This window comes from Nerophis lumbriciformis, linkage group LG04 (genome assembly GCF_033978685.3).
Source record: "Nerophis lumbriciformis linkage group LG04, RoL_Nlum_v2.1, whole genome shotgun sequence".
Taxonomy (NCBI): domain Eukaryota; kingdom Metazoa; phylum Chordata; class Actinopteri; order Syngnathiformes; family Syngnathidae; genus Nerophis; species Nerophis lumbriciformis.
Window position 1 is genome coordinate 36862757 of NC_084551.2, and position 26589 is coordinate 36889345.

The 26589-nt window shown below is 37.9% G+C and overlaps 3 protein-coding genes across 10 annotated transcripts in view; 2 read left to right on the forward strand and 1 right to left on the reverse strand.

Moving 5' to 3' along the window:
- The window catches only part of tppp (tubulin polymerization promoting protein), a 36070-nt gene extending 32152 nt beyond the window's left edge, over positions 1–3918 (forward strand). For all 6 annotated transcript variants that reach the window (XM_061954272.2, XM_061954249.2, XM_061954257.2 and 3 more), the window contains 2 exons: positions 1127–1280; positions 1354–3918. In XM_061954272.2, the coding sequence (XP_061810256.1) occupies positions 1127–1280; positions 1354–1563 (364 nt within the window). In that variant the 3' untranslated portion in view covers positions 1564–3918. The remainder of the gene's footprint in view (positions 1–1126; positions 1281–1353) is intronic.
- A 257-nt stretch (positions 3919–4175) lies between these two features.
- On the reverse strand, positions 4176–15793 carry cep72 (centrosomal protein 72). 3 transcript variants are annotated; one of them, XM_061954225.1, is made up of 11 exons: positions 15613–15793; positions 13889–14016; positions 13605–13794; positions 13428–13527; positions 11755–11855; positions 10495–10619; positions 10330–10423; positions 10076–10233; positions 4671–4782; positions 4528–4596; positions 4176–4436 (listed from the first exon to the last, which is right to left on the reverse strand). In XM_061954225.1, the coding sequence occupies exons 1-11, from the start codon at positions 15710–15712 to the stop codon at positions 4405–4407; spliced, it is 1209 nt and encodes a 402-aa protein (XP_061810209.1). In that variant the 5' UTR covers positions 15713–15793; the 3' UTR covers positions 4176–4404. The 3 variants fall into 3 exon arrangements, with proteins under 3 accessions (XP_061810209.1, XP_061810201.1, XP_061810216.1); XM_061954217.1 differs by having other exon boundaries at positions 15598–15792; XM_061954232.1 differs by lacking the exon at positions 15613–15793 and adding an exon at positions 15327–15542.
- On the forward strand, positions 15636–19197 carry LOC133601172 (transmembrane protein 276-like). Its single transcript, XM_061954291.2, has 2 exons — positions 15636–16109; positions 16208–19197. The coding sequence occupies exons 1-2, from the start codon at positions 16026–16028 to the stop codon at positions 16730–16732; spliced, it is 609 nt and encodes a 202-aa protein (XP_061810275.1). The 5' UTR covers positions 15636–16025; the 3' UTR covers positions 16733–19197.
- The last annotated feature ends 7392 nt before the right edge of the window (positions 19198–26589 follow it).

Genomic DNA, 26589 nt, shown 5'->3' on the forward strand with positions numbered 1-26589 from the left:
CAAACTTTTGTACTTCATCATTGTCATCTCCTTAGATTATTTACATAGCTTAACTATTTTGGTTACTTGAGAAGTCTGATGAGGATATCGTCCACAGAAAGTAATGACAGCTGGAAATCTAGTTTCCCATCTGACATACAGACAGCACTGAAACGATTCCGAGCAACAGAGCTCCCAAATATTCAACACTGATGGATCGCCTAAACAAAACCGGTCAGTGGAGGAGAAAAATGAATGATAAAACCTAACGTCCCTGTTTACTGTGGCGTGTTGCTATGACGGCAGGTTGCGTAGGGAGACTGTGGTGCTTTATAGGCTGTTGTTTGGGTGAACTATTGCCACAGCGATGAATGTTTGTGTCTGCGTTACTATGCGCTTCTAAGGTGGAAGTGAAACGGGCAGACTGCCAGCTACACAAGTTGAGCGCCCTGAGATGGAAGCATGGATGAGGAAGATCTGACTTCTTGCCAATTGTTACATGTTGACCTTATAAATGTTGATGATTCCACATAAAATGGTCTGTTACAAGTAGGAAATGTAGTCAATGCTGAGAGATGTGGCTACAGTACCGGTAAATGCCTGAGAAATGCTCGATAATCAATTTTAGCCATTTCTACAGTGCAGAACTGCAATGAAATCAGAGTTTGGACTTCCAATTCTATAAATCATGATAGAGGTCTACAGTGTGATGGTACCAAGATAAAAAGCCCATAATACTGCCCGTAATACAACATAGTGCTGGATTTCATTGCACTTCTCAGATACCACAAACATGGGCCACCTGAGGGCACCATGGCATCATTTCCGCATCAAATAAAACGTAGTAAAGTACAAATGTATTAGTACTTTAAAACGAGAAACGACAGTTGGCAACCCTCGACTTGGCCACTATATGAAGAAATGCGGTAAATTCAGTCGGTATTAACATGGTTACAGCTGTGAATCCTAGGTAGTAAAACTGGCAATTACGAATGTGCATGTGCATTTGTTAGGGGGATCATATGAGGCAAAATAATTGTCAAAAAAGACAATCTCCATGTCGTTGCTTGCTGTGAAAACACCCTTTCTGTTCCTTGAGCATAGCTTTAAGGGTCTAACGGGTCTCAAGACTCCCTCCCTTTTTCAGGAAGAAGTCCTCTCGCACCATCATATATGACGAATTCAAGGTTGCGCTGGCAGAGCTTGCCAGGAAGAAGTACAAAGACAAGAGCGGAGAGGACGCAGAGGCCGAGGTCTTCAAGTTGATTGAGGGGAAGGCGCCCGTGATCGCCGGGGTCACAGTAAGTTCTTGTAAAATCAGATCCTCAGCTGAAATTTGTGGGGGCTCAAATGTCCCGCTAACTGCCTCCACAGAGAGCGGTGGCTTCCCCGACAGTGAGCCGCCTGACGGATACCACAAAGTTCACGGGGTCGCACAAGGAGCGTTTCGACGGCACGGGTCGCGGGAAAGGAAAAGCAGGACGGGTGGACGTAGTCGACACTTCGGGATACGTCTCAGGATACAAGCATCGAGGGTCCTACGAAAAGAAGGTCACTAAACCCCCCAATGCCAAACCCGTGTAATAGTGTGTGGGGGGGGACATTAGCTCTTCAGCTCGGATCATTTTCTATTAAAAAGGGTACTCAAAAAGTCTAAACAAAATAGGTCATGTATTTTCTCATCCACTTATGTTGGTTTTTTTTTTAGTTCCTCTCTTTGTGAAGTGTGAGAACTGGAAAACTGTTTACATCTATTTTTTTTTACAAAGTCTTCACCAGCTGGTACATTCCTGTCTGATGGCGAGTTACTGCCAAAAACTGAGGACAACACAAATGATGATGATGATGATGATGACGATAATGAAGCTCTGTTATGATCGGGCCTTAGAATATTTATTAGGCACAACCAACAATGAAAGCCAAGGAAAACAAAAATGGGACAAGATTTTTATGATGTAACAACATTGCACTTTTGCCCATATTAAGAAGAAATTCATTTTTAATGAGCCTTCCAGACAATTGGCGCCCATTTTGGATGATGTATATTTAATATTCTGTCTTGTGTGTATTATTCCCCCATTTGTCAACTGTGTAGTCTATAAACTCTGCTCTTCTTTTGGTGATAGTGCAGGATAGCACAAATTTCAGTACACACTTCACATTTCAGCAACCGTGACATTTTTGACTTTTTAAGGTACAATACCACAGAAAGGAAACTTGGATATAGAGTATTCAGTGTTAAGCTTGTATTATAGTATAGATGTATTATCCACTGAAAATAAGTATACACACAGATAATATTTATGGCAATGTTCCCAACAGAACGTCTCTCTCAAGACCACAGTCAGAGATGGTGGGGTAAGTCACATAATACTGCATTGCGCTTTCAAAATAAAAGCACGTGTATTATAGTCGTTCCTCGGTACATCGTGCTTCAAATATTGCGGCTTCACCACATTGCAGATTTTTTAAAGCACATTCTTTAACACAGTTGCCCTAAATCAAGCTTTTTCAAGCACCAAAATGGCTAAATGAACTAAAAATATTAATACTACCGTAGTATAAGCCAATAGACACCAAACCAAATCAGAGTGCGCTGTTCAGTATTGTTGCCATTGATTGGCTCGTAGTACTACAAACGTTTGTATATTAGATTAAAAGAGTATAACTATGACTAAATTGTGTTATTTCATTTACAGAGGGCTCTTATATAATTGAAAACATATGTAGAAGGTACTAAATAGTTTTTATGCTGCAGTTACTAAAATATTAGATTTATAATTAACGATTCCTACTCAGTAGAAATTAATTTATTGCGTGCATGTCCGACCATGTAACCGCGAAAAACGAAGGACAACTCTATTGTACTGTACTGTAATTGTATTAATCATTTATTCTGTAACATTATCCCTTGAAAATATATAGTGATACAAATGTTGCTGAAATGTGAGGGGTGTACTCACTTTTGTGACATACTGTATGCCTTTAGCTTCGGTAGGGATTGCTTTATTTCGCTTTCAGATTTCACACAAACAGCACACTTTTAACTCATGAATTCAGCAGCAGGAGAAAGTTCAGTCGTGCAGATTGTACTTTTAACATTTAACTTATAAAATATTATTTTCCCTGTCCAGTTTATGACAAGTAGCTGTAATATATATATATATATATATATATATATATATATATATATATATATATATATATATATATATATATATATATGTGGTTAGATTGTGTATAATCTGAAAACTGTAGCCACTTGGTTTGATTTCTGACACTGGCTTCATGTTCCTTTCTGTGTTGCTGTACCTTATGCATGTTATGTATATTAATTACATTTGTTTCGAGAAGCACAGAACTGATAGTAAAGTGTGTTATGTCATGTTTTGATCTACTGTGCCTGCTGTGAGGACAGACTACTGGACAGCCATTTTATTGCTTAGAAATGGAAGTAAAGATTAAAAGGTGTTATTGCTTGTATTCTATAGAATAAATAGAAAGTCGGCTGCCATCGAATGCTGTTATATTTGTTATCAGGAGAACCTATAAACATGTGGTACTGTCGGGCCGAGGCACAAATTTAATTGAAGAAAAGAAGGGAATGCCGGTTTTCTCCCTAAGTACTGTCTGACGTAAAAGGGAAAAAAATCCAAAAAGTATACTTTTGTAAAGTATTTTTAACATTTGTTGTGATACTTGCTCAGTGTTATTTTGTCTGCTGCAGTCGCTGAAGTAAGCTCCTTGTGCTTAATGCCAAATACTGTGCACCTTTAATGTGGATTTTTTAATTCATAACTTTTTAATATGCTATGTGTCCCTGATGCATGCAGTGGATGTTTTTGTACTTGTTCTTTAGACCTCTTAATTGTGTGTTCATGATTTGTCGTGCAGTGTCGAAAATAAAACAAAAGCACAACCAAAAGAGTGAAAGTGAAAGTATGTGTCATGTTATGGCTTGCTCTTTGAGAAACTGCAAAATAGAATCTGCAAAGTGTGTGTGTACGTGCCTGATGCCTGCAGTCAAATTCAGCCGTAATCTTGAGGCAATCATTAGACTATGGCCTTCAGTATGGTCTCCCAGCTGCTCTGACCTACAAAAGCAAAAAAAAAAAAATGGTTAAGAGGGGACATGATACAGGAATTCCACACATTTCCCCTCTTAAAAGATAATTAATAAAATAACAGCACTGTCACACACTTATACACAAACTTCCTTTAATAAATGACCCCTACTAGTTATTGTCAACATCAAATAAAAGCTGCCTTCTACTCTTTTTAAATAATAAACAGCTCAGCCATTGAAGGAGCTCAACACAAATGCAGTGGAGAGGGAAAAGGTAAAATGAGGTAAAAATAACGAAAAGAAAAGTCAAACAAAGCGTGCAGAGTTCAAAGTGACGCTTCATCCCTGCAGAAATCTCCTTAATCACATTCCTGCTCACTTCCAGGCAGACCTGCAGCAAGAGACACAAAGCACGCAAACAGAGCAGAGTGTGTTACATGTTGGATTATTTCAATGCCTTGAGCTCAGACGGTGGAAGATACCTGAAGAGTGCATTTTTCCCCTCAGCTCTTCCAGCTCTTTCTTCAGCTCTTCCACTTCTATCTGACAGTCTGACACAAAGTAGGACAGTTCTAAATATAAAGAAATTAACAGAAACGTACTTCACAGTGCATGGGTCGCTCACCTGGCGGGTGCTCGGTCAGATACTGGAGATATTCACGCTCTACCTTGATCAGCTCTTTTTGGAGGTCGCTGTTGCTCTCCAAGACCGACCACAGCTGTTGGTTGAGCTCGTCCTGTGTTGGTTTAGACAAACACTCTTCTGGTAAATGCATAGGAATTTGGTCATTTTCCACTTTAGATTAATCCAGGGGTCCCCAAACTACGGCCAGCGGGCTGGATACAGCCCACCAGCATCTAAAATCCGGCCCGCAGGAAGTCCCAAGTTAAAAAAATAATCCATCCATCCATCCATTTTCTACCGCTTATTCCCTTTGGGGTCGCGGGGGGCGCTGGAGCCTATCTCAGCTACAATCGGGCGGAAGGCGGTGTACACCCTGGACAAGATAAAATATATATATATTTTTTTTATTTTTATTTTTTATTTTGTAATATGTCCTTTCTAATCCATTTTCTACCGCTTGTTACTCTGTGTCTCCTAGACGCTCAGGCAAATCATATTGTCTAAAAATGCATTTTCCCATCGATATTGGGACATCATCCCACTCGCGCGCCAAATTGTTTTCACCCAATGCAGCCCCCGAGTCAAAAAGTTTGAGGACCCCTGGATTAAACTATACATTTTCCTCTACTGCTTGTCCTTATGATTCTTGATTAAACACAATTCTCATAATATATTATTTGGTATAAAGATTATAATAAAACTTTTTCAAAACACATTACAGGTTAGAAATATTTCTCTTGGCTGCTAACATTTGACTTATATGCACAGTGTTGGCCCATCTTTACAATACTTAGGATAGAAATTTACAAATCAATTGAGAAGACATACAAATAAAGGCAGTACTAAAAAAAGGAAAACCAAACATTTATTGAAGCAACGGTATCAATAATAATAATAATAATTATAATAACATCAATAATTGTTGTTTAATGTTTTTTATCCCATAACTATGATTTAAAGAAAAGAAAATTGCAAAAAATTATACACACGTACACACACACACACACACACACACACACACACACACACACACCCATCCATCCATTTTCTACCACTTATTCCCTTCGGGGTCGCGGGGTCAGCTACAATCGGGCGGAAGGTTGGGTACACCCTGGACAAGTCGCCACCTCATCGCAGGGCCAACACAGATAGACAGACAACATTCACACACTAAGGCCAATTTAGTGTTGCCAATCAACCTATCCCCAGGTGCATGTCTTTGGAGGTGGGAGGAAGCGGGAGTACCCGGAGGGAACCCACGCAGTCACGTATATATATATATATATATATATATTTTTTTTTTATTTTATTTTTTTTTTATTTTTTTATTTTTTTATTTATTTCATTGATTCTTTGAGGATTATGAATCAATTTTGAATCTCCATTAATAAAAATACAAATTTGGATGTGAATAGGTTTTTTAAAGAAACTATTAACCGCTCACGCATCGTGTGGTCAAATAAAATTAAATGTTAATTTATGTTTGGGTTTTATTTATTTATTTAGTTGTTTCAATGAACAAGAGAAAACACGGATAAAAAACGCAAACCACACAATTCCACGTTGTTCTAATTCAAAGAAATAACTTAAAGAAAATAAAGTGAATTACTGTAATTATTTCTAGGCTCAAGGTGTCCTACTAGCTAACGGTCCTACAAGTGTTTACGTAACCACACTTTTTTAGTTATTTTTTATACTTTATTTAATAGGAATATAACTCATATCTTATTTTGAAATCTTGAGACTTTCGCATGGCTGTGATTTAAAAGTGGTGGATTTTATTTCAAGTTATTGTATTGACGACAATAGACGAGTGAAAAACTGATTTATTTGAATAAAATGTAGTGGCTGTTTGTAATAGTTTCACTTATTTTCATGTCTCTAAACTTATCTATTTCATAACCGCTTCTGAGTGACAACATGACATCATGTTGTAGAGGTTGAAACCAAGGTGAATGTCATGTCATCAAAAGTTCTTATGAAAGAAGTTTAGAATAATAAAACAATTCAGAATATAAGAAATTGTCACAACTCACTGTATGATCAGTGTTTCCCATACATCCATTCAAATTCCAAATGTGGGCCAGGACAGGCCTGTTCACCCGATCTCATAAACACATCATAATGGGACTGTCTGTGAATGTACTGTAGATTGTCGGTAGTGTACAGTAGATAGATGGCATCATAATTATAAATGAGTGGGGAAAGTTCATTTGAACTTCTTTGTTTTGCTTTTCATGGTTTTTGCACATTGTGTGTCTCCCACATCGTCCAAGGTAAATTATGCAAATAAATGCAAATTAACTCACAGCCTGACATACAGCAAATGAGAAGGAAGAGGACGGTGTTTGCAGAGCGATTCTGTCACCTTGTGGTGCTCCGTAGGTATTGCTGGAATAAATAAAGCCTTGAGATACTCAGTGGGCCTGATCTAACGTGGTAAACAGTGTGTGCAAGCTATAAAATAGCGTGTACTATTAGAGGTTGTGTTGCGTGCGATTCACTAACACTGGAGATACAATCATTTACTGCACCATGTGGCATTTTTTTTTTAAACAAGCAGGAGACATGTATTTTTTTTTTTACGGGCATTTTAGAAGCAGTCCTGCAGTGCACCTACAATGACACCACTTTTTTAAACTGCTGAAGGTATGCAAAGACGCAAAAAAACTCCACATACTTAAGGAAGTTTTTTATTCAACTCAGAAATATTTTGATAGTGTGAAAAAAACTAATATACAAACGCATAAATTGAAATTGTTTTATTTAGCTCAAGTCCTCAAACAGTTATAAAATGTTAAAATGGTGTTGCTAAATAGACAATATATGTAATATTTGTTATTTCTGACCGTCCAAAACACACATGTAGGACGGAGGATTCTCGTCTGTCTATCGTTTATCTTTGTAGCGCGATCACCGATCCTGCAGCTGTGTGTGGAACTGTCATTTTCGCATTTCTGAGACATGCTAAATAAAACGCCAAATAGTGCTCGCAAAACAGTGTTGATAAATCACATTGTGCATCCTAAATAATAATATTTGTATATTCTCCTCCAAATATTGTGGTCATTTTGATGATAGCATATATTTTGCAAACAATGAAGACAGACGCAAAATGGATTGCACAATTTATTCTGCTCACTTAGCAGACGCATTCCACTTTGCACAGGTTTAGGAGATCAGCTTTGCTCGTGCTATCAAGTTTGCACGTTTTACTACACGTAAACCATGGTGTCAAACTCTGGCCCGCGGGCCAAATTTGGCCCGCCGTGTAATTTCACTTGGCCCGTGAGGTGATATCAAATTAACACTAAAGCTGGCCCGCCGATTATATACAGCGGCGGTGCCGCGGTACACCACTAATTCTCATACTTGCCAAACCTCCCGGGAGACTCCCAAATTTCAGTGCCCCTCCCGAAAATTGTAACGTCACCTTTTCATCCAGTTCAACAAGTGCTGGCCCAGAAACATAATTTGTGCGGCTTTGACACGCACACAGAAGTGAATGCAGCATACTTGATCTTCAGCGATACAGGTTACACTGAGGGTGCCAGTATAAAAACCTTTAACATTGTTAGAAATATACGCCACACTGTGAATCCACACCAAACAAGAATGACAAACACATTTCGGGAGAACATCCGCACAGTAACACAACATAAACACAACAAAACAAATACCCAGAACCCTTTGCAGCACTCACTCTTCTGGGACGCTACAAGGTGTGTGAATGTGTGTGTTGGGCGGCAGGGTTTGGAGGTAGCGGGGGTGTACATTGTAGCGTCCCGGAAGAGTTAGTGCTGCAAAGGGTTCTGGGTATTTGTTCTGTTGTGTTTATGTTGTGTTACTGTGCGGATGTTCTCCCAAAATGTGTTTGTCATTCTTGTTTGGTGTGGATTCATAGTGTGGCGTATATTTCTAACAATGTTAAAGTTGCTTATACGGCCACTCTCAGTGTAAACTGTATCGCTGTTGATGAAGTATGCTTTGCATTTACGTGTGTGTGCGTACAAGAGCCGCTCATATCTTGTGACTGGGCGGGCACGTTGTTAGAAGGGATGAAAAGCGGACGTGACGTCAGCTCGTAGAGGACGTTTAAAGCAGTGCCTGTAAGGCACGCCCCCAAGACTGGGGAATACGAGATATAATGACTGATGAACACCTTCGTTCGATAATGAGGGATGCCTCAACTCAAAGCCTGAGCCCCGACATTAATGAACTAGCATCCAAGAAAAGATGGCAGGTATCTGGCTTGGGCACATCAGATTAGATCAGTGTGTTGCAAACTGAGCAGTTTAAAGTCCTGAATGGTTGGTATATTCATTATTTTATTTTCAAATTTATTAGCCTGTGGAAAAAGTTAATGTTGATATTTACCTCAGAAGGCTGCAAATTGAAAAGAGGCATTACATTTTTATTTAAATTGTATTTGATATGCCATTGATATTTTTTTATTATTATTATTATTTGAAACTCGATTTTGCATGTCACTATAAAGTTATATAAGCCTTGCTTGTTCAATATTTAATGCAAAACTTGTTTGGGTCCCTATCAAAAAGGTTAATTTGTTCAACCTTGGCCCGCGGCTTTGTTCAGTTTTAAATTTTGGCCCACTCTGTATTTGAGTTTGACAGCCCTGACGTAAACCTTTAGTAAATCACGCCCACTAAGTTATTTTGTGGTTCTATTGCACAATTTCTGTTTTTGATATCACTAACAAAAGATGGCAAAAAAGTGTCTTCAGATTAGCTATCACACAAATTGAGGCGCATGTTTACAGAAAAAAAATATTGAATTTGTAACTTATTTTAGTTCTCAATACATTCACTTTGGACTTCTTACTGGTTTAACTTTGTATGGCGATAGTAATGATCAATAATGGCATCTGGGGGTTCAATTAAAAAAGAGATCAAAGAGGCACATGTAAAATGTGAATGATTGAATGACAGAACACTACATTTGAAGCTGCTTCCTGCTCTGCTACTGTTAAGTATAATATAATGGAACGTTTCCCTTCACATTTCTCCGTGGCTCAGCATTGATGCACTGGTCTAGTAAAGCAGACATGCTTGGTTTGATCCCTTGTGGAAGTTTGTCAGAAAGGTTTGCTAAATAAATGATTGTTACTCTGCACCCAAAAAAATATTTTTTGTAAAATATTTTTTCCAGGAGTAAGGTGGCGGGCGACCTGTCCAGGATGTACTCTGCCTTCCACCCGAGTGCAGCTGGGATCCCAACCCCGAGAGGGACAAGCAGTAGAAAATGGATGGATATTTTCCATGAGTTTGTTTTAGTCCAAAAAATGCATCAAATTGTGTCAAATAGTATAATAGGGCCCAGGTGTTTAAATGTAGTATTAAAGCATCGACACTCTGTGGCAAAAAGGGTTTTAGAAAAGAGCATACCAGTTGAGAGTTCAACCTGCACGTGTCAGATTTGTGTTCGGTCTCTTGAGTGGCGGCACAAAAACACAGCGTGTCGACTTCGTTTCTTAAGGCCTTAACCTGACTGTCCCGCTTGCAGATATGGTTTTCCATCATGGAGAAGATCTGTACAATATGAACTGGATCCAGGAAGGAAAAAAAAAGAGAGGATGACAAGATTTTGAGTTATTATCTCAAAGTGCAGCAATCAGCCAGAATCCCTGAGGCAAACTCACTCAGGAAGTTGCTGTCAATTTGCAGAGATTTCTGTCCCACCCAGTGTTTGACCATGACGTCCAGCAGGTTCTCCAAGGGCTCCCTGTAACTACCCTGGAAGGATGAATTACGATTAGCAGATATCTCGTGCATGTGGCACTAAGTAGTCAATAAAGATCCTTCACATCATCTCCTGTCAAGTTCAAGCTGGAGGAGGACACTTTTGGAGGATGTATAATCTGGTTTCTGTCAAGACGATGGGGAACAGACGACCCGCAGTCATTCAACACACTTGGAACTTCTTTTGGACCTTGAAGTGTGTTAAAGCAAACATTTAAGGATACGCAAATAAACCAGGACCAGGGGTTATATATTGCATAGCTGCATTTCGGGTCTGTCGTTAATTGAGTTGGTTAATCTTCCTTCAATTATTAGCCCCGGTGTTAATATTAAGATGACTTAAAACCCACAATAAACATGTCAGTTTTAAAGAGACAACACAAGCATTTACAAGGTCAACACAATAAATTGGTCCTTTGTCGACACCCCATGGTGAAATCATAAAATAACAACGGGTATTTTTAGGCACGATGGTTTTTTAAGTGTTGTCAAATTATTATTCTCTTTTTTTAATCAGGTTAATCACACATTTGAATTTGGATTAACCATTAAAATCCCAGGTTAATACAAAATTGGATAATTTAATTTTAAAAAGAACCCAATATTTGGACACAAATGCTATTGTATTTTTAGAATGTCATCCAGGAATTAAAAACATTTTTTTTTTTAAATGCATGTCATTTATTTGCTCAAAACTTGGCAACAGTTTTATTCTAAAGTCCAGTCAGGGTGTACAGTGCATCCGGAAAGTAACCACAGCGATTAATTTTTTCCACATTTTATTATGTTGCAGCTTTATAATGGGATAAATTAATTTCCTCAAAATTATACAAACAATTCCCCATAATGACAATGTCAAAATGTTGTTGTTTTTTTTTTAGATTATTTTCAAAATGTATTAAAAATAAAAAAATAAACATTTTCCAGCGAGCACCAGCACAACAACCTGTATTTGTATCGACCTGACCACCGACCTTATAACAATCTGTCCCACCTTTTAGATAACCATCCGTGGTTATGGTAAAGGAGCATGTGTAGTCAAAATCAATCGTGTAATTAATCTGTGTATATTACAATAATTAATTAATTTAAAAAAATCATTGATGGGTGATTTTTTTTGTGTGATTACCGTAATCACATGAGTTTGATAGCCCTAAATTATTCGGTAAATCTATAAACAAATAATATGAAGTTTTGTATAGAATATGTATTGCTTGTGCATTTACAGTAGTTTAAAGAAATTGCCACTTGTGTGAAACACTTTAAAATCCTGCTAAGCTTTCAGAAAATATTATTTATTTTCATTATTGCAGTACATGGCTTACTTGGCTGCCGTGGAGGTGAGGGTAACACCATATCATCTTCGTCCGTCAGGTTGGCAAGCCTCTGACTGCGACGCTCCACGAAGGCCATTGTCCTATCACGACTACACATAGAAGAATCACAACCACCCGAATTACACCACAAAAACGCATTCCCTGTCAACATTATACAGATGAATGTAAGTAAAAATGTGTTCATCTGCAAATGATATTACTCCAGGAGTACGAAGCGGCCTGGGCAGGTGCTTGCAAAGACTTTTTCCCGTGCTGTGCTAAACATTAAACAATGTACCTTCAAGTTTGGAAACGGCATCAAATTTCCAGGTGAAAAATGCCTCGAAGGTTACACAAATACTTGGACAAAAATATGTTATCCTTTTTACATTACACACGACTCAAAAAGACTAATGCCATGTTTAGCATTTGCTTAGTTTTTTTGTGATGACTGAAAGTGGAACCCACATCTCTGTCCCGGCTGCGCAGTAATACAAACACAGCAATAACAGGTGTGTTGTATTTACTCTTTATGTGAAGTGTGGTGTGCAGACTCATTTTCCTGTGCATATCTGCCCCGGAGCCATCTGCCACTTTAGCAATTATAAAGCCTCCTGAGAACCAGCGTCCTCTGCAGTGGACATTTGTTTTTGTTCTATTTCGTTTGTCGGTTGCAAGTTTCGGGAAAAAAATAATAGTGCTGTTATGCCGAAACACAAATGGCCACCGCACAGGATGCCGCATCTCAGGAGGATATAATATACAACTGCCTACTTCTTTTTACACTTGAATGACAGTTAAAAAGCATGATGCAAGGAATCAAGTTAAGTGGTTCTGTGACATAGCTCTTAACTAAAACCACTTGTGTCTTAGAACGACATCTCTCATTGAAATTTATTGTATTGCTTGTCCAAAACAGCACAATTTTAACGTGTATTTTTTAAAAGAAAAGCACACTTTCAGTTAAGAAATATTATATAAAAAACAAAACAATATAATGTACTACAAACAATTACAGGAATGTAATAATAATGTACAGTCTTTACCTTGGAGAGTGGACTTCTACGGTATCTCCTTTGAGCTGCTTCTCCATCAAACACACCATCAGCAGCTTCTCCACATTTTCATAGATAAATGTTCGCAGTTTATTTTAACATTGTTGGCTGGCATTAGATTAATTCTGCTTTATTATGATGCAGACTAGAAGTGCCAACGCTGGAATTGCTTTGCCAAGTTGGCGACACGCTCAGTAATGTTTTGATGATTTATTTCTATAATTCAATGAATATCATCCACTTCTTATCATATCATCACTGCACTCCTTCACACACACTCTCTTTATTCCCATGGTTGAAAAACAATGTTATGTCCATCTCTAGATATTAGCTAATGCTAGCAAGTAAGACCAGATATTTTGGGCGGATTTTGCAGGGTTCACTGTAAAATGGCGGGGATGCTTGTAAGTAAAATGTTAGATTGCTTTTTGAAGCATAACAAACAGCTAAGAGACAGCTCTTATCTCAAAACACTCTTGAGTTGAGGTTCCACATGTTTTATACAGCTGTTAGCTTCTTTTTAAGCTTGTATGGTAAATGTGAACGATTGTATGGTGACAACAGTTTAGGCCTAGAACAAATTACTTCTTTTTCCATTATTTCCTACTTGAGTGAACATTGTTGTACCTTTTCTGGTTGACAAAAGATCTCTTTCGCCGAGGATAAGGATCATGAGATAATAGCAATCTGACAGCCCTCCGCTCAGTGTGTGTGACTACACAAGCGTCTGAAAGAAATGGAGTACACAGAATTATTTTTGTTTTCAAGCAATGCATGGGTTTAGCTAACATTGCTGTTTCTTACCTAACATGCGTAAGCTGGTTATGGCGTGCACCAAAATAGGATGGTATCGGTGCTCATTGGCCACGGGATTGAGCCTCAAATCAAGCACTCTTAAAACCGGCAACTCAAAGAGAACTTTTACCTCTTCCAGCGAAGGTATGCAGTTGTAGTACAGATTTAGGCTCTGCAAATTTTTCAGGTGTTTCAGACCCTAATGTGAAGGTTAGAAAAAGGCAGAGCAAGATTATTAACACACTAAATGTAACAACGTCAACTACAACAAAGGCAAAAACACTCCAACCTACTTCAATAGAGGTAAGGGCGTTATGTGACAGATCCAGAGTTTTTAGTCGTTCAAAGTTACTCAGTGCTTTTCCCAGAGATCTGATTTTCAGTTTGTATGACCCAGGCAAACGCAGTGAACGGACATCTCCTGTTCAAAACCACAAACAAAACTATGAAAGTTAATTTGTGTCTTTATTACGTAAGCATTTTTTTTCACACTGAATGTATGTAACTGAATTGTTTGCGTTTGAATTTTGTGAAGTGAATTTGTTTACATCAAATTATGCTGACATTTTCATAATTTTTAATAATATTTTCATAGTATTTTTGCACTGAATTTTAAAACACTATTTGAACAAATAGAATTCATTTTTAAATACGCACATTTTGAATACATCAAAATTCAACGATTCGGTGCATTTGCAAACAGCTAAAATTATGTATAAAGTAAACTATAACCTGCTACCCAAGAATGTACAAACATTCTTCTCAACAAAAGATGACACATATAACCTTAGAGGAAAATCTAATTTAAAACATTTGTCTGCTCGTACAACACTTAAAACCTTCAGCATATCTGTATGTGGAATTAAATTATGGAATGGATTAACCAAATAAATCAAACAAAGCACCCAATATAATTCAGTTTAAGAGACTGTTCAAACTACAAGTGTTCACAAAGTACACAGAACAGGAATTATAATGAACATCTTGAACCTTTTTTTTTTAAATTGAGACAAAGATTATTTATGTATTTAATATTTGTTTGCTTACTATTGTATGTTATTTATTCATTATTTATTTGTTCACTGTTCTGTTACAGAGAACAAGGAAATTCGAAAAAAATGCTATGGTATGAAAAGGGGTAGGATTAAATAAGCTCTGCTTCTTCCTACTCCTTTTCGGACGCGCTGTAATGAAACAACTGGAATTGTGTGATGCATTACATTGTATCGTATGCATTTTCGAAATAAACTGAAACTGAACTGAACTGAACATTACATTTTTAGTGTGATTTGGTTGGATTTGTGAGCAAAATGTAGATGTTTAAAAATGCAGTTTGTTAAAACGCAGTGTTTTAAAATTATGTGTAAAAAAAAAAGTGTATGGAAATTCAGTGTAAATATTTTTTGCTTTAAAACTCAAGACCCACTAAATTAAATGAAATTATGAATTTAAATGAATCAAGTTGTAATGAAATTGTCAGCTTAATTTGATTTTTTTTTAATCCAGTTACCTAAAATTAGTGTCACAAAAGCTTTAGTATGTAAGACAAAAATTAACCTCCATATAGAACAATAACAAATAGCACAAACAGCACAGTTATGGTTTCAGTGTGCTAGCTTTCTCACAACATCGTTAGATAAACACTTTTTCCCAAAGGCTGACTTTCATATGTACTTTTTAACAGTTGACATGGAAATATGTATATGTGTGGAAAGTGAAGGACAATGTTACCAAGGCGTGGATGTTTTAGGCGCAATTTTTTCCGAATCCACTCTTCGGTTAGAGTCATCAAAGCCATATTAATGTACTACAAAACGTGCTGTATTTATATGAAATTGGTAAATAAATCTTAACATTGCAAATAAAAAAACAACAAATTACTGTGTTTGCTGCTTTGTCAAAACAAACGAAGGAAATATATCAAAGCCGGTGAGTTATGAATGGCGTTTAAACAGTTAAAAATGTTAAAGGCGAATTCGAGAGTCGTCACTGCTCGACTCGCCTTCACTTGCAGTACCGCGGGTGGGTTCAGTCCCCACTCGGTGACGGCGCGAGTGGCTGCCGGTCTCGATATGTGCCCTGTGGTTAGACTGGCGACCAGTTCGGGGTGTTGTCATCTGGTGTAGGTTCTAGCTCCAGCACGGGTGAAAGAAAGCGATGGAAATTGTCATTTATTTATTTTTGTATCTAGCGTGTACGAGTGGCAGTGAACGCATCTATTTCACGCAGGCGCATTGGCCATGTCAGTCTGGCGGCGGCCATGTCACGTGTCCAAACAAACGCGGTAGTGTTTAGTCAAGTTCGACAACATTTGTCTATCACCGAAATAATTTGTTAAACACTACCTCTTTTTACTCATATTTTATCCATATAGTTTTGCAGACATCTCATTTTGATAGTGTCACTTACTCAACGTCGTCTTTGAGGTTAATGGCGTCCTATGTGTGGCTATCGATATCAGTCAACCTAACGTTGTGTTTCTCAGCTCTTTTCTCCTCGTACAAACTCTTTAAGGTGAGTGTCTTCTTCTGTACTTCAAACAGTAAGTTGTATAATAAATGTGACGCGTTGTAGTGCAGATGATGAAAAGTATTGTGGATTTTTTTTTGTAGGACCACCGAGCTCCCTCAGTAGGACTCTTCCTAGTTGGACTCTCTGCAGGACTTTGTGTGTTTCCTTCCACACCCATCCAGAAAGATGCAGAATGGGTCGGAGAGATTCTGGCACCATCCCTGCTTGCCTTCCACCTCATGTGGCTCAGTGAGGACCACAGCACAGCATGCATGCTCCTGATTGGCTCCTGCCTGCTGCTGGGACTGCGTGACAGTCTCTCAGCAGACACATTGGTGGTACTGAGTCGCTGCCTGGGCCTAGCAAGCTTATCCTGCAGCCTCATGGTGTGTCTGTTCGCTGGAAACCCCACCGGGGCCCTGACCAGCGTGGCTCTCAGTTTGCCCGTGCTTTTGGTTCCTACTTTTGGGAGAGACTCCTTCGGATCCCTCGTCTCCCTGACGGCCAATGAGGTAGTGATTAGGTTGCTGTTGAAAGGGTCCATGTCTGTAGGTTGTTGGGTATCCACACATTCCCTGCACAGGTTTCTGATGGACGTGACTGACCGATATCATTTACACATCTAGAACAGTCATGACATTATCTTCTCTTTATACAAGTGTATTTTAATCGTCCATCCATCCATCCATCCATTTTCTACCGCTTATTCTAATCAGTGTTCTGAAAATTACTTTTAAAAAGTAAAAGACTATAGTTACTTGTTACTTTACCAAAAAAGTTATTTAATTACTAACATAATTACTAGGGATGTCCGATAATGGCTTTTTGCCGATATCCGATATTTCGATATTGTCCAACTCTTTAATTACCGATACCGATATCAACCGATATATGCAGTCGTGGAATTAACACATTATTATGTCTAATTTTGACAACCCGGTATGGTGAAGATAAGGTACTTTTAAAATTTTTTAATAAAATAAGATAAATAAATTAAAAAAAATTTCTTGAATAAAAAAGAAAGTAAAACAATATAAAAAACAGTTACATAGAAACTAGTAATTAATGAAAATGAGTAAAATTAACTGTTAAAGGTTAGTACTATTAGTGGACCAGCATCACGCACAATCATGTGTGCTTACGGACTGTATCCCTTGCAGACTGTATTGATATAAAATGTAGGAAGGCAGCACGGTGGAAAGAGGGGTTAGTGCGTCTGCCTCACAATACGAAGGTCCTGAGTAGTCGTGAGTTCAATCCCGGCCTCGGGATCTTTCTGTGTGGAGTTTGCATGTTCTCCCCGTGACTGCGTGGGTTCCCTCCGGGTACTCTGGCTTCCTCCCACCTCCAAAGACATGCACCTGGGGATAGGTTGATTGGCAACACTAAATTGGCCCTAGTGTGTGAATGTGAGTGTGAATGCTGTCTGTCTATCTGTGTTGGCCCTGCGATGAGGTGGCGACTTGTCCAGGGTGTACTCCGCCTTCCGCCCGATTGTAGCTGAGATAGGCTCCAGCGCCCCCCGCGACCCCGAAGGGAATAAGCGGTAGAAAATGGATGGATGGATGGATAATGTAGGAACCAGAATATTAATAACAGAAAGAAACAACCCTTTTGTGTGAATGAGTGTAAATGGGGGAGGGAGGTTTTTTGGGTTGGTGCACTAATTGTAAGTGTATCTTGTGTTTTTTATGTTGATTTAATTAAAAAAACAAACAAACAAAAAACGATACCGATAATAATAAAAAAACGATACCGATAATTTCCGATATTACATTTTAACGCATTTATCGGCCGATAATATCGGCAGACCGATATTATCGGACATCTCTAATAATTACAATTAAATACATGTAATTAATTACTAGGTAAAGTAATTCATGTGTTACTTTAATAAAAACAACATTGAAATATCTGGCATATGCAGTTCAGAGACGTTTCATGAGAGCAGTGTGTGTGTGAGTGCCTATTGCCAAGTGACGTCACTGAGAGCGCACATTGAGCAGGATTTTAGCTCAGCTGTGTTGTTAACTCCAAACATATCGCCGGGTATTGTCGCCAAACAGCTACATTTTTGTTTCATCTGACCACAGAATTTTCCTCCACAAGGTCTTATCTTTGTCCATGTGATGTCAGACAAAACAAAAATGTAACTGTTTGGCCACTATACCCAGCAATATGTTTGGAGGAGAAAAGGTGAGGCCTTTAATTCCAGGAACACCACCCTACCATCAAGCATGGTGGTGGTAGTATTATGCTCTGGGCCTGTTTTGCTGCCAATGCAACTGGTGCTTTACAGAGAGTAAATGGGACAATGAAAAAGGAGGATTACCCCCAACCTAAAATCCTCAGCCCTGAGATTGGGTCATGGGCGCAGTTGGGTGTTTCAACAGGACGATGACCCCAAACACATGTCAAAAGTGGTAAACGAATGGCTAAATCAGGCTAGAATTAAGGTTTTAGAATGGCCTTCCCAAAGTCCTGACTTAAACGTGTGGACAATGCTGAAGAAACAAGTCCATGTCAGAAAAACAACAAATTTAGCTGAACTGCACACATTTTGTCAAGAGGAGTGGTCAAAAATTCAACCAGAAGCTTGCCAGAAGCTTGTGGATGGCTACCAAAAGCACCTTATTGCAGTGAAACTTGCCAAGGGACATGTAACCAAATATTAACATTGCTGTATGTATACTTTTGACCCAGCAGATTTGGTCACATTTTTAGTAGACACATAATAAATTCATAAAAGAACCAAACTTCATGAATGTTTTTTGTGACCAACAAGTATGTGCTTCAATCACTCTATCACAAAAAGATAAGCGTTGTAGAAATGATTGGAAACTCAAGACAGCCATGACATTATGTCCTTCAAAAGTGTATGTAAACTTTTGATCACGACTGTACATGTTGTTTGCTGTGTGATGTTGCCTCTTTCTATTAGATGTCAAGTTCATTTTAGTGTGGTGCTGGTTGTTGCTTTCATTAGTAAAAATATATTTCCTGTATTGAACTTGCTGTGCTTCTGACGCTGGCTTGTTGACATACAACCAAATTAAAAGTAACGTGCCACGTTACAACAAACGTATCGGTAATGGCGTTATAACGTGCAAAAAAGTAATTATTCGATTACTCGTTACTAGTAAAAGTAACGGCTTAAGTAACACCGTTATTATATACGTCGTTATTTCGAGCACTGCTCGCCCATGCCGATCACTAACGGCAATTTCGTCTGAATGACACTATTTTCATTCCCCCGGCTGATAACAGCAAATGATGTGTCTCCATTCACAGCGTGGCACCGCTCCTAAGCTAATAATAATCACCTCCATTGTGGCATATAAACTGATTTAAATGAGTAGCAGATTATACTTTTTACTTCTGTTTAGTTATTTTGTACAATTGTCTTTGTTTTGCTCAAACAATCGTGTGTACTCAAACAGTAGTTTACATTTTGTGTTGCTATTGTTACACTGTCATTGACACTTACCATAAACAATTAGAAACATTTCCAGTTAATACATGTGATCAGTATTGGTATTGGTGCCATAAAAAAGCAAAGAAAAATAATAGGGGTTCCAATCTAAAACATTCAGTGTGAACATTGCCTTTTTTACCTGCATATTTGGTTGAATTCCGAATTGTGCAACATCTGGGGCATTTAAATTTGGATTATGTTCAGTTGCTGTTTATCTTGAATTATCTCCAGGATTTGGCAACATGTATCTGATATCTCATGTCATCTAGTCCTATTTCGTAACACTTTTAAATACATCTCACTAACTCCCACAATCATTTTTACATGTTTGTTGTCAAAATCTAGCCTTTAAGTTGAAGTTTAGGCAGTTTAAAAGTGTTTTTTTTCACAACAATTTTTTTGGGATCAGTTTTAGGGCTGAGCAATTTGGCTGTGATATTGTTAATTATTGATTTTTTTTTTTGACCTATTGACACCAGGAGAAAAAATATTAAATGTAAACATTTTGATTTCAAATATAACCTTCCTCTGATTAGATATCATGGCAGAAGGGAAAGGAAATGTCAACACAACCATGGAAAACACTCAATCAGTATACAACAAAATTCGAAAATGACATTGAACACTTCACAATAACCTTTTAAAATGAAGGTGAAAAAATAAGGAATACGCAAGAAATGTTTTATAAAGTGTAAAAAAAATAGTGCAAAGTTTGAAAATGTAAACATAGAGAAACCTGAGAATAACTTTTCTGCAGGTTTACTCCCAGGAAGTTACGGCTGTGCTCTAATGGGTGAGCGCGGCTAAGGCGGGTGTGGTTACCTATGGGGTGCCGAATATAAAAGTTCAGTCTTGCTTTTCTAGCAGATATATTTCTCAGATTTAAGTCACTTTTCTCAGATTTAGCAAATTTTCATCACATTTAAGTTTAAATTAAAATTATTGACTCTAAATATTGTATCTAAATGTTCAATTTAAACGCACATCTTAAATATAAATGTTAAATATTAATCTATATATTAAATCTAAACCTAAATGTCAAATATAAATAATAATCCATCCATCCATTTTCTACCGCTTGTCCCAATCCTAAATCTAAATGTTCTAGGACTAATTGTTGAATCTAAACCTAAATGCTAAATCTTAAATCTAAACCTAAATCTTAAATCTAAATGTGAGCGCTAAATCTGTTGCCAAGTGTAGAGATGAATAGTTACAGGATGTCAATATTCCACCAATCCGACGCGTTTCAGCCGCAAAGCCTCTCTGTCTCTCATAACATTTAGAGCAGTGGTTCTTAACCTTGTTGGAGGTACCGAACCCCACCAGTTTCATATGCGCATTCACCGAACCCTTCTTTAGTGAAAAATATATATATATTTTTTTTTTTTAAATTCAAGACAAAGTTATATGTTTTTCTTACCGGTGCACAAAATGAATCACAGAACAAAACCAACACAGTGCATGAACTCACAACAAATTACACACCTGCAAATCAGTGTGACTTCTGCTGTTGCCGTATCAATAATACGCCGATAGGGAGAAGTTTTTATTTACATGATGAGTCGGGTATGTCTTGACCTCCGCGGCGGAGGGTCCGCCGAACCCCTGAGGCCGATTCACCGAACCCCTAGGGTTCGATCGAACCCAGGTTAAGAACCACTGATTTAGAGTCAACATTAAATTTAAACTTAAATGTGATGAAAATTAGCTAAATCGGAGAAAAGTGAGTGGAGGAGACGAGCACCTTGCATATTCTACAGATCACTTTGGTCTGATTACGGTCCGTTTGGAAAAAATGAAAAAAAACTGCCATACTGTCGAGGTGACTTTTCCTTTTTAATCCACAATTTCTTTGTTCTCTGCAGCATTCATTTTTACTTTCTCTTCTCACTCCATGCAGATAATTGACCGCAAGACAACAAGATGGTGCAACCAAACGTGATAGTTGATACTGTTACCTCATTGGCTGTTAGCGTGTCACTCCCACTAACTGCGTTGCTTGGTTACCAGAGAGAGAGTGCATTTGTTCATGCAACCAACCTTGCTTTGCAACTTCAGGTTTCTTCTGATGAAGAAGAAAAAAAATTATCGAATGTTTTATTAGACTGACCATACGTCCTCTTTTCCCCGGACATGTCCTCTTTTGCGGGGCTGTCCGGGCGGGGTTTCTTAAATGCCTCAAATGTCCGGCATTTTGAGTTAGGGTTGCGTGTATTTTCAATGTACGTCCAGGGTTAAGAAGGGGTTAAAAACAAAACAAATTGTGAAGGTGTGCACACGCAGTAGCATTCGTGAGGGAGGGGCAGAGACAGAGAGAGCGAGGGAGTGAATTGATTGATTGATTGATTGAGACTTTTATTAGTAGATTGCACAGTACAGTACATATTCCGTACAATTGACCACTAAATGGTGACACCCGAATAAGTTTTTCAACTTGTTTAAGTCGGGGTCCACGTTAATCAATTCATGGTACAAATATATACTATCAGCATAATACAGTCATCACACAAGTTAATCATCAGAGTATATACATTGAATTATTTACATTATTTACAATCCGGGGGGTGGGATGTGGAGGGGGTTGGGGCGGGGGAGTTAGGGGGGGACAGACACAAGAGAGAGAGTGGAGAGACAGACAGAACACAAGAGAGAAGCCGGAACGTAAACTTCACGGTAAGGCTGAAACGACGTCATCGGTTACGTTAATACGTCGACACCGTTTTTTGTGCGTCGACGCGTCGCATATTTACGTCACACTACCGCCATGGCGGAGCGCAAAGCAGACGATGCGAGCGGTGCGAGCGAGGGGAAAAAAGCACGCCAAAAGTCGTCAAAAGTGTGAGAGTATTTCAATTAACGGCCTAATAATGTTGTAGCGGCGAACAGCTGTCTCGTCAGCTGAAGCGCGAGCTCGCAACCGTGGCTGTTTAGCAACCAGCCAAACCCCACTTAATAAAATTATATTTTATCTTAGAGCACATCCGCATCCCTATTCACCTAGGCAACCCCAGGAAATGTATATAATTCGGCATTATTTCGGCCAGTCGGCTTATATGATCAGAGCCGATCAGTTTACGTTCACGCGCAGGTATAACGCAGCGCGCTCCCGTCTCATCTGCTGGTGCGCGAGCCCGGTAATTAGACCGCTGTGTCAAATCAAGGAGTACAAAAGACGCCAGCGCAGAGTGGAAAAAAGTTTAGTTCATTACAGATAACCAAGAGTTGTGCCAAAAGTGTACCAAAACCAAAAGCTGAACGGACAGCCGGTAAGATTGCACTTTACTTCTCTTTGTGGGTGTGGCGCACCTGTTGCGCTGGTGAGATGGAGGGTGCGGGGGAGTTGTGTGCATGTAGCGTGCTTAGTCTGGAGGCTAAATACACACGGTGTTTGTGTAACTGTTGTTTAGTAAGGAAGAGTTGATATTCTTTGCTTAGTTTGATAAATGTTGGAGCAGTTTGCTTCATCAGGAGGGTGAAGTCGCTCAACTTAAAGTGTTGGATTTAACTGTGTTGGATCATTGGCTGCTGGTGAGGGCATAGAAAAAGGGGCATTTTTCTACCAGTAGACAGCGTTTAAGATTGAGTGTTTCACTGCTAATTTAATAATATATTTATATTGAATATGGATTTTAAATATGTATCTAAATAGGTGGTTAATTGGTTAGGTATTTATGTATTTGCATATTGGGGTTTCTGCTGCATTTATCTATTGTGTTTCTGGGTTTAAATGTATTTTATATGTATCTTGGTGCATTTATGTTGAGACAATTTATTTAAAATCTGTTTTAACTTAAAGGGAAAAGATGTGTCCATTACCTTGCACTTGTTTAATGGTTAAGAGTTTGATAGCCTAATTAATAATTGTAAATTATGGGATTGATAATTGATTGATTTTTTACAGCATGTTAATCTTGTGGTGTTTTGTCCTTAAAGGTTTTTCACCTACTAAAGAAGCTAAAGGCTACTAAAGAAGCTAAAGACAGCTAATGACAGCTAAAGAAACTAAAGTCTACTAACACTGCTAAAGACTGCTAAAAAGACTAAAGAAGAAAAAAGAAGCTGTTTCTTCGTTGGAAAAACTGTTGCAAACTAAAGGAAAATAAAACGAAAAAGTAACTACGGTCTGGTCCTTTGAGTGAAATCCAGAAGCCACATTCAGCATTGGTACATCCCTTCAAGTGTGGGATAAGCACAGAGAAAAAAGCAAAACACTTGACAGTTGTTGTATGCACACTGTGTCGAGCGGAAATGGCCTATCATAGCAGCACAACGGCTATGAACGAACATTTGAAAAGAAAACACCCGACAGCTTTCTTGCCATCACCATCAACTAGTCAATCGTCTGCGTGAGTATACGTTGTCATCATTACACAAAAACATGAATGTGTCATTTGTATCTGCGTTGTAAATTCATAAACTAAAACACCGTTTCGCTCTGAGAGGCGCGTTTGGCGTGCCTGTTCAGTGTTTACAAAGACGCTAACGTTAATTAGTTGTGCAAATACCTTTTACAACATTAACAGTTACATATACTATGTACAAACGAACAATTAACTTTCACTTTAATCATACTATCATTGTTGTGTTATTAAGCAAAATAAGCAATACTTTTACTTTTGTTGAAATGTTTAGACTGTTACAGAATATTTCGTTTTGCACTTTTTTGTATTGGATGTTTATCTTTATTTTTGCACATTTTAAAGCAAAATAAGCAATACTTTTACTTTTGAAATGCTTATACTATTGCAGAATATTAAAATTTGCACTGGATGTTTACTTTTATATTTGCACATTAAAAAGCAAATAAGCTACTTTTAATTTTGTTAAATGTTAAAAGTTTTAAATGTGTACATTGTTACAGAATATTTTGTCATGTTGTTGTCAATGTTGACTGAGTGGCCATACTTTTTTTTTTGTAAATAAGTCATGCCTTTTGAAAAAACTGGCCTAAATTTATTTTTTCATCTTCATTTGAAAAAAAAAAAAAAATCGGTAAAAGGAAAAATAATCTATAGATTAATCGAAAAAATAATCTATAGATTAATCGATAGAAAAATAATCGTTAGCTGCAGCCTTACTTCACGGATGATTTGCGGGAAAAGTATCCGTGTTTTCGTCCTGGCCGTGACACATGGAAAGCAGAATGCACTGTGTGCAAAGCAGGAACGTATATCTGTGGCAAATAAAGGGGCCAACGATCTACAAGCCCATAGAGACACTACAAAGCACAAAACAGCTGTGCAGGGCGAGAGCTTGTCTGCTGTTTTTTGTTTGAATTTAATTAACTTGTTTTGAGGCATTATTTATGTTTACATTATATACAAGAGGTTATTTTGAATATTTCTACATCTGCACTTTTTTCCAAAACTGTGAATGTTACAGAATATAAGTGTGACCTATTTTGTTATACTGTCAAGCAGTGTTGGCGTTAACGCACCTTTTGTCTTTTTAACGCATTGAAATCAGAAAGGACGCAGATTTTTTTTTTTTTTACCATTTGCGGCACACAGCTAATGTTTTAAATGCCCACGGCACATTCTAAAAATACTATTAAAATAAACAAAAACATAACAAAAGTGAAATAAAATAGCTTAATGGCGAAATGTAATTTAGAAAAAGTTGCAATGTTGACTAATAAAACAAAGCTGTTTTTTTTTTCTTTGAAACTGTCATTGCTCAAAACATAATATTGAATCAAAATCAATATTATTATGAATGATTGACCTATCCAAGGTTCCGATTACTTCACATCAAATATTCCACTTTGAAAAATATTTTTGGTGGAAGATGTTGCATATTTTGTGTTTGCCAATAAAAAACAGTTTTGTTTGACAAAAACAAAAACAAAAAACATTTTGAAATGAGGAATAGATCTGAAGTTGATGTAGACTCCAACGATTTAAGCGTTAAATATAAAATGTATGCCCTGGCACACCATTATCATCATTTCATGACCGAAGCAAAACACTTTTTACACTTTTATACTGAAATAAATACACCTACAACTTATTAAATAAAAACATAGAAAAAAACTACCAGCAGCGGTAAAGTTTAGATCCATGAAGGAAAGAAGAAAGTGAATTAATGTTTATAACTGAATACATTTACATATGCATACAAATTTGTCTTCTTTTTTTATTATTTCTTTTAATGAATTAGGTAACGTTTATGACAACCTTTTTCCAAAACACAATATAGAATGTGAGATACAACAGGACAATGCATACGTTTATCATTTGTTTTCAAAACGCTTATAAAAAAGTGGGGCCCCAAAAATTTACTTTGGGACCCCATTTTTATGACTTGATGGGGTCCCATGGACCCCATTTTGAAAATTCCTAGCGCCAACACTGCTGTCAACAGAGGAGAAAAAATGCTTTATTTAAACAAATAAATTATTTATAAAGCAAATTCAAGTATCATTGGCAAATTTTCACCTAGTCCTGGCCTTGGCGTGCTGCCCGCCTTGGCACGCATATAAGTGTCCTCTTTTTGGGATTTCAGAATATGGTCAGCCTAGTTTTATTGAATGCATTTTTTATTGATATCGATTACGTGTCTATCGCATTTTACAGATACTAGTATTGGTGAAAGGGCAGCACAGTGGTGCAGTGTTTAACACTCGTGTGTCACACTGAGAAGGTCCTTGGTTCGATTCCCAGGCTCGGGGTGTTTCTGTTTGAGGTTTGCATGTTCTCCCTGTGACTGCATGGGTTCCCTCCGGTTACTCCGGCTTCCTCCCACCTCCAAAGACATGCACCTGGGGATAGGCTGATTGGCAACACTAAAATTTGCCCTCATTTGTTTTACGGCAAATTCCTGGCAACCACAGCTGCCAGTATTCCACCGGAAATTCTGAAGGTTAACAATATATCAGTTTTTTTCATACTAATTTACTGTAAGCAAAAAAAAGTTATCAACTGTAAAATTAACGGATTTAAAGTCAACATACCGTAATGTCCTGTACGTCGTGACTGTATTTTTACAATGAATTTGTGGCAACCA

Excerpts from the sequence above, each read along its gene's own strand:
- cep72 (XM_061954217.1), bottom strand. The coding sequence starts at position 15,712 with ATGACAACACCCCGAACTGGTCGCCAGTCTAACCACAGGGCACATATC. Across the intron at positions 13,528-13,604 it reads AACCAGCTTACGCATGTTAG|ACGCTTGTGTAGTCACACAC; the intron begins GTAAGAAACAGC and ends CATTTCTTTCAG. Across the intron at positions 10,234-10,329 it reads AATTGACAGCAACTTCCTGA|TTCATATTGTACAGATCTTC; the intron begins GTGAGTTTGCCT and ends TCCTGGATCCAG.
- LOC133601172 (XM_061954291.2), top strand. The coding sequence starts at position 16,026 with ATGGCGTCCTATGTGTGGCTATCGATATCAGTCAACCTAACGTTGTGT. Across the intron at positions 16,110-16,207 it reads CCTCGTACAAACTCTTTAAG|GACCACCGAGCTCCCTCAGT; the intron begins GTGAGTGTCTTC and ends TTTTTTTTGTAG.